General features: G+C 49.9%; 1 protein-coding gene across 8 annotated transcripts in view; it reads right to left on the bottom strand.

Annotated features, from left to right (window-relative positions):
• Positions 1 to 242: 242 nt before the first annotated feature.
• Positions 243 to 6,918, bottom strand: part of LOC104692231 (sodium- and chloride-dependent GABA transporter 1-like) — a 35,572-nt gene continuing 28,896 nt past the window's right edge. For 7 of the 8 annotated variants that reach the window (XM_019288653.3, XM_019288654.3, XM_019288656.3 and 4 more), the window contains one exon: positions 910 to 4,340. In XM_019288653.3, coding sequence (XP_019144198.1) covers positions 4,236 to 4,340 — 105 coding nt within the window. In that variant the 3' untranslated portion in view covers positions 910 to 4,235. Of the gene's footprint in view, positions 4,341 to 6,918 lie in introns of all 8 variants that reach the window. The other variant, XM_010404088.4, reaches the window with a different exon arrangement.

The following is a 6,918-nucleotide window of genomic DNA, read 5'->3' as shown; positions in this document are numbered from 1 at the left end:
TGGCTGGCCAGGCAAAGCCTTGCAGTGCCACATGGCATCATATCCTGTCATGGACATGGCACACGTGTTTTACAACCAGCTGCCAGCTGTTGGAGCACATCTGCTAGAATGGCAGCAGGAAGAGCTCCCCTCTCCCATGGGAGAGGATCACACCCTGATCTCCAGGGGAAGCAGCTCTTGAGCAGCAACAGAACAATCCTGCCTTTCCTATGGCCCATGTCGGCCCCCACAGCAGCAGAGGATCAGGGCAGTGGCTTTTATTTTATATTTTGCAGGCCTCAGGAAAAAGAGGATTTCAGAGGGATTTGAACACAGGTCCCTAAATAGCTCCTTAGAATTAAGAGGTTTCATAAAGGATTATTTCAAGTGGCTGCCTATGGTGGGAGGGAGAGGCTGGTAGTGCTGAGCAGGCGAGGGGGCAGAGGAAAGGCAGGAGTGCTGTAGGTGAGCACAGGGGACCACAATCCCCTTCCGAACCACAGCAGTGGGAACAGGGGAGCATCCCACACCCTGGCTATGTGTCCTCTGTTTTGGGTGAGTCAGAAGGAATGAGGAGCAGAGTGGTGGTCAGCAGATGTGACACACCTTGGGAACAGGACAAAAGTGGTTCTTGCAGTCAATGAACAGGTATGGCTGCTTTGACAGACCCACCCACAGTGGCATTTCAGAGGTGTGGGATGAGCTTAGGGGGGTCTATCGCCATCCCTGACTCTAGATGGGAAACCTGTGCCTGATGGAGGTGGGAATGCTCTTCTAGTGCTAAGGATTGGATGAGTTTGAAATGCTGGAGAAGGGGATCAATCCATCAGACAGAGCTTGACTAAGGGCAAATTCCTATTTGCAGGGTTATGCATGCCAGACTTCACAGATCCAAATATTCATGGTGGAAATAAAGTAGCGCAAAACCAGGAAAGGCCACAAAATCTTTCAGAACAGGCACAGCTCTGTGCACACTGGTGGAATGTGGGTTGAAATGTCTTTCTGAAAATACCAGGAGATAGTATTGCATGGCACAACATTTTCTGGTGCAAAGAGGAAGAGAAATATCTGGAACTTCATTATAATTTTGATATTGGGATGGAAATTGGTTCTTAGGTTCTTAGAGCCTCTGTGGGATCCTGAGCTCCAGCTTTCAGTAGGCAGAAGGTTTGAGCAAGAGGCTAAGCCACAGGCATGCAGGAAGGAGTTCTAAGCTGGAAGAAGAAGTGAGAGAAACAAGGAAGAGAGGCTGGTGATAATAGAAAGAGATAGAAATAGGAAAGAATAGAAAGGAGAAGAGAAAGGGGGAGAGCTGTAATTTGACAGTAGTGGAACTAAGAAAGCAGGAGGAGAAAAGCTGAGGTAGATAATTTCCACTGGACAGATGATAGCAGGGAAGGACTGAGGCAAGAGAACAAAAAGGATCAAGGCACGAGAGAGAGCAAAGGAGAAGGTCACAAGCAGAAAACTGAGTAAATGGTTAAATCTCACCAAATATTGTTATTATGAGCAGCCCCTGCTGCTACATCTGGAATGATGTACCACAGGCAGGGCCACAAGTCAGAGAGATGCTGGGGCTAAAATCCTAGCAAATATGAATTGGGAGTTTAGAGATTTCCTCAGCAACCAGGGAAAGAACTTTGTTTTCTGGACCCTTCCTTCTCCACTCCTCTCTGGAGGAACAACCTTTGAACAGCTCTGACAGCAATCAAACTCTTTGGCCAAGAGTTAAAAAAATTACCACTGACACTGATTTGTTCTTCCTCAGACCTGAGCTGCCCCAATGAAGTTGGAAGAAACAAAGTCTTCCATGGTTTTAAGGCCTCGCTCAAAAATTGAGTCCTTTGCCCATCACGCACCTATGCCACCCTCAGTCTGCACTTGAGGGGAGGGAGGTTGTGGGATCTGGATGCACAGGCAAAAGCAGGTCTCTAGAAGGGTCATTACTGCAAAGTTTAGAGCTTTAACACATTTTTTGAGCACAGATGTTCCTCTCTAAGGTCATACATGTTTATAAAGAGTGGTTTCCTTATTGCCCTGGTTCATAAAAATAGGTGAAATTGAAATAGAAGTTTTCAGCTATACTGGCACAGACAATTAAGGGACAAGGAAAGATGACACGTCTGTAACTGGCTGAGATTAATGGTAATGAGCTATGATGGCAGCTTTCAGTGTTTGGTTTTTGGCTCTACAATACCAAGCCTGTAAATTCAGCATTTCCTCATGTCTATTTAACAGCTGCGGTTTTTTTGACACAAACACTGTAACAATTACACGTAGGACAGGGCATGATCTCAGCTCAGGGTGTTGGACACCACAAAACATGAACTTACTGCCCAGCAGCCATAACTGCTGAGGGCCATGTGTACAAATACAAATTGGTTACACATCTGAAGCAACATTAATCAAGATTCACCGATGAGTTGGCAGGGGACCCACTCCTGAAGGGGTCTGACTTTAGCTTTCACCAGAAAACTTCTTTGTTCCTTCTGTTACTGATCCACAGGCTGGAAGATTGGCAGGAGAGCAGGTTGGCCCCGTGCTCTGGCGAGTCCTGGGGACAGGGAGCACAGGGCCAACCTGCAGCATTTTGAAGCTACTATTGGAGTGCAAGACAATTGTGCAAAGGCTCATCACTCAGCTGTCACCTGCAGTAGGACCCTGGGGGACTACAGTGTGTCACTTCCGAGACCAGACTCTTTGGTAGGAAAGGTAGGTGGGACTTACCTTTTCTCGGATGCTCTTTTATGCGTTTGTTGATTCTGATCTGGAGCTGGGAGTGTGAGCAGACCTGGCAATGCTGGGCCAGGGGAGGGGAGAGACTAATCAGCACTGAGTCACAGCATGTGTGCTCATCAAACACTGTGTACAGGGCTATCTCTGTGCGGGGTCACTGGGAGGCTGGCACAACCGCAGCGTCACTGCCACACCTACACATGGTGCTGTGATCAGCCACCTCCTTTCACAAAGCTTTATCACCAAGAAATATGCTGCTGTTTTAGGAAGGCTCTGAAACACTTCCCAGCCTTCTCCAAGGTGTTACTCTCCTCCAGCACCATCTACAAGAACTCACAGCCCTCTGTGGTTTGTGTGTTGGGAGTTGGGATGTGCCAGTGACAGCAGCTGACTGAACAGACACTTCCCAAGGGAAGTCAGCACTGGTTCACAGGGGTGGGTATGAGCATGGTGGCTGCATCCTGCCAACTGCCTCAGGAGTTCTTGCCTTCCACCAGCTGGGATTTAGGTGTGGCCACTTCCTGAAAAAGGTGCAAACTGAACCATCCATGGGCATTATGCTCCACCTTACTGTTTCCCGCCCAGGGACAGAGTCAGAGAGCGTGCTTGGCAGAAACTACCCTGTTTCTTCTTGGGTGGAGATTTGCACAGTGCTGTAAAATCTCTATCACGCAGCCTTGCCTCTGCATGAAGCTTGTGGTCAGTGTAGGAGACTTGAACAGCCTGTAGCAAGGAGCCCTCCATTTACCCTTTCAGCTGCCTTTTAGGTCAGGGTGTGGCTACTGCACACAGCTGCAAAGGGCAGGATGCTCCAGAAAACAAAGGCTGCCTGCTCCACTGGGCTCTGGCTCACAGTGCCAGCCCCAATGGATGCAGCGAACACGTCTGGAGACTGTGCAGGGCTGAAACACGGCACCTGTGAGCAGCACACACTGTCCTTAAGGCCTTCTCTGGGTGTAGGGTCCTACAGCTACCAGCATGCAGAACTCCTCACTAGAATCCCTTGTTCTGCACTAGAATCCTTTGCTCTGCACATCCCCTCCAGTTACGTATTTGCCGGTGTTTTATGCTCCATCAATCAACAGCCATCTGGGATTTGAACCTGGTGGCAGCAATCTCTCTGGGGTGAAGCACAGCCGTGTGCTGCGCGATGCTCTGTGGAGTTTCACATGGAAAGGCAAGAAAAACAGAAGTGGACAGGAATCAGTCTAAGCTCTCTAGAGACACCACCTCTCCTCAGGAGGAGGAAGACGTGGGCACCAGCTGCTCCTCCCTGAGGGCCTGGACCAGGATGTTGCAGGATGAAGATGGTCACCGCACAACGCCCTGGTGGCAGCTTGTTCAGGGCCTTGGTCAGCCATGCCAGGAGGAAGAGCCATGAACAGGTTCCTCCACCGGGTCCTCTCTTGGACAAGCAAAAGCCACTGCAGAGCCAGGGACAGCAAGCTGTGCCAGAGGAGCTTGAGGGACAACGTGGAGTGGGCAGCTACAGGGCAGGGTGAGGAGTTCGGGCCTTCCTCCTACACGGCAGCATCCGAGATCCTCCCATTCAAGGACGTCTTTGGCTGGAGGCCGTTGTTCTGAGCGTGCACCTCTGGCCTGGGCTGTGTCATCTGCTGCAAACGCTGCCCGGGAACGAAAGGAGAGAGTGTGTCAGCCAGGGCTGGGGGCAGCAGCTGAGGGCTGGGACCCTCGGCGCAAAGCTCAGAGCTGACCCTGGTTACAGGGCGAGGGGATGGTGCATGGAGCGACTCCTCCAGCATTTGGCAGTACCCCGAAAGCTTCTGCAAGTCACCTTTGCTTTGATGCCGCACAGAGCACAGCAGCTCCTCCTTTTACCTGAAACATGGGGAGCACCCTGATAACAGAGGCAAACTGTTACCAAGCGAGACCAGCGGCAAGGAGGAACAAGAGAGAGCTGCAATGCCACAGGCTTCAGAGCAGACTCATTTTCCCATTAGGGTTGATTACAAAGCATTACTAAGTAACTACAGCAGCTTAACAAGGTTGCAGTCTGTGCCTTTGATGCAGATCAGAACATCGGCCTGCACAAACCTGTGCACAGCAGCAACTCCTGTCACCCTGAGCTGATCAAAAGAAAATTGCAGAGTCAAGTAAAGTGAAGCAAGAACCCAGGAAAATATGGAGGGGCAAATCATTACGGGAAATGTGTGGCATCAAGAGTGATGAAGAAGAATGAACCACTTTTGCCAGTCAGGGAGGGACTGATGCTGAGCACTGCAGAAGAGAATGCAGAGGAGGATTAAGCCTGACCTGAACAGACTCACTAAGACAGGTAGAACCTCTTTCCAGTAAAGGGAAACAAGCTCCTACCCTCCAACACCACTGAAGTGGCTGTTGCTGGGTGAAGTCCCTGAAATGTTCACTGAACTGCTTCTGCCATTCATGGTATTTTTTCCCTCTCTCGCATTCATGCTCAGTAGGATCAAAATGACTTGTAATCTTTCCTGTCTGTCAAAACCACTTTATTCAGGATTGGCATCTAATTTCCCTCCAGCTCTATGACAAATTAATCCAGGATCTGTGCATATAAGAGGCCAAGAATTCTCTCTGTCTCTCTGCTACCAGCACAGGCACACACAGATTAGCCTACTTTCTTCCTGCTGCCATGTGCTGCTCACTTCTGGGTCTATGAATGATTGAGAGGGGTCTGGGTCTCGTGATGTTTGTGGGCAATGTTAGAGGAAGAGTCAGATAGGGAGGGTGCACATCAGCCACTCATGCTGTTTACTGGTACTGATGGTTTGCACAAGATGCTGAGGGGATGGGTGGAAACACACTCATGGGGCTTCCCTCCATGCCCCTGGGGCTGCACAGGAGTACACAGCACTCTGGAAGCACTATGGATGTACTCAGCACAAGCCCTTGGTCAGGAGGAGTCGAGCTACTCCTGGGAGGTTGCAGAGCAGTCGGGGCTCCCCCAGATGCTGTGATGTGCTCTCTCCATTTCCAGTGAACAGGATTGAGAGTAGGCAAAGAGTTGAACCCATATCTGTGCTTTCAGGCTTCCTTTCCCCCTTTTCAACTCACATTATGAGTGAATAAGGAATCTTTTAAATGTCTGAGAAAGAGCCTACTATTGGAATTGCCCTGGCCGTCAACCTGAAATCAACAAAGTGGCTTGACATAACACCCTGGCTTGAGTCCTGCAGGAAGGACAAGTACCTAAACCCAGCTTCAGATGAGAAAACAGAAACTGAAAGCAGATCTGAGACCCCAAATCCACCAACTTCCCACATCAGAGCCCATCCAAATGGAAGGCTGGGAGGAAGAAAATGCAAACCCACCTGCAACTTCACCTCAAAGGTAGAGAACCCGAAGCTGACCTCAGCCCAGTAATTCCAGCCATAACTTTTCTGAGTCAAACTTTGTTAAAATACGGCATCCCTAAAGTAAGCTCATGTGATTTAGATGGCATCTGGTTGCTGTTCCAGCTGGGCTGGGAAAGCCATAAATCAACACTCCTGGGGTGACTTCCTACACCTGTAGCTTGTGGCAGACAGCACCGAGCCAGGGACTTGGGGCACAGTGCTCTCAAGACTGAATGTCAACACTGTAAATAAAATCTGAACAGTAGGGTGTGACCTAGAGGCTCATGATTCACTGCTACATAAAATCCTGCGCAAATTACTAAAGAAAATGTTTTAAACAAGGCTAGTGTGGTGAGTATTGTGGGTCTTTCTTGTTTCCTAACCCCTCAGTGACTGAGTGAACTGAAAAGCACATGACAAACCACCCCTGTGCTTGTCTCTGCTGCTGGCAGGGCCTAGCCTGAGATATTTCAGGATTCGGGCCTGGAGGATGCTGATCTCCCTGCTGAGGAGTGCCAAGAAAACTTGCTCATAGCCAGGGACTGTCAGGAGCTGGGATTTCTCTGGGTCAAGAAACCTCAAAGATTTCTTCCCAAACTCTTCCATGGCTCCAATACCCCACACCAAAGGGATATTCAGGGGAGGAGGGCTCCATTTTTGTGGTGGTGACCACACAAATCTCAACGAGGAACAACAGACATAGGGGTAGACCACCTGAAGGTCTACCTGCATGTCCAGCCACAGCCCAGCAGAGCTTCCAGGGTTCAGATGTGTCTTGCTCAGCTGTGCTGGCAGGTCCTCTCCAGCGAGCCCATGTCACTGGAGGCTGTTCAGTGCCCTGGGACTGATCTGAGCCCTCCCTGGGGGAGAG

The sequence above is a fragment of the Corvus cornix genome, chromosome 1A, assembly GCF_000738735.6.
Source record: "Corvus cornix cornix isolate S_Up_H32 chromosome 1A, ASM73873v5, whole genome shotgun sequence".
NCBI classification, from domain to species: domain Eukaryota; kingdom Metazoa; phylum Chordata; class Aves; order Passeriformes; family Corvidae; genus Corvus; species Corvus cornix.
This window is presented reverse-complemented; position numbering and strand designations above follow the sequence as displayed.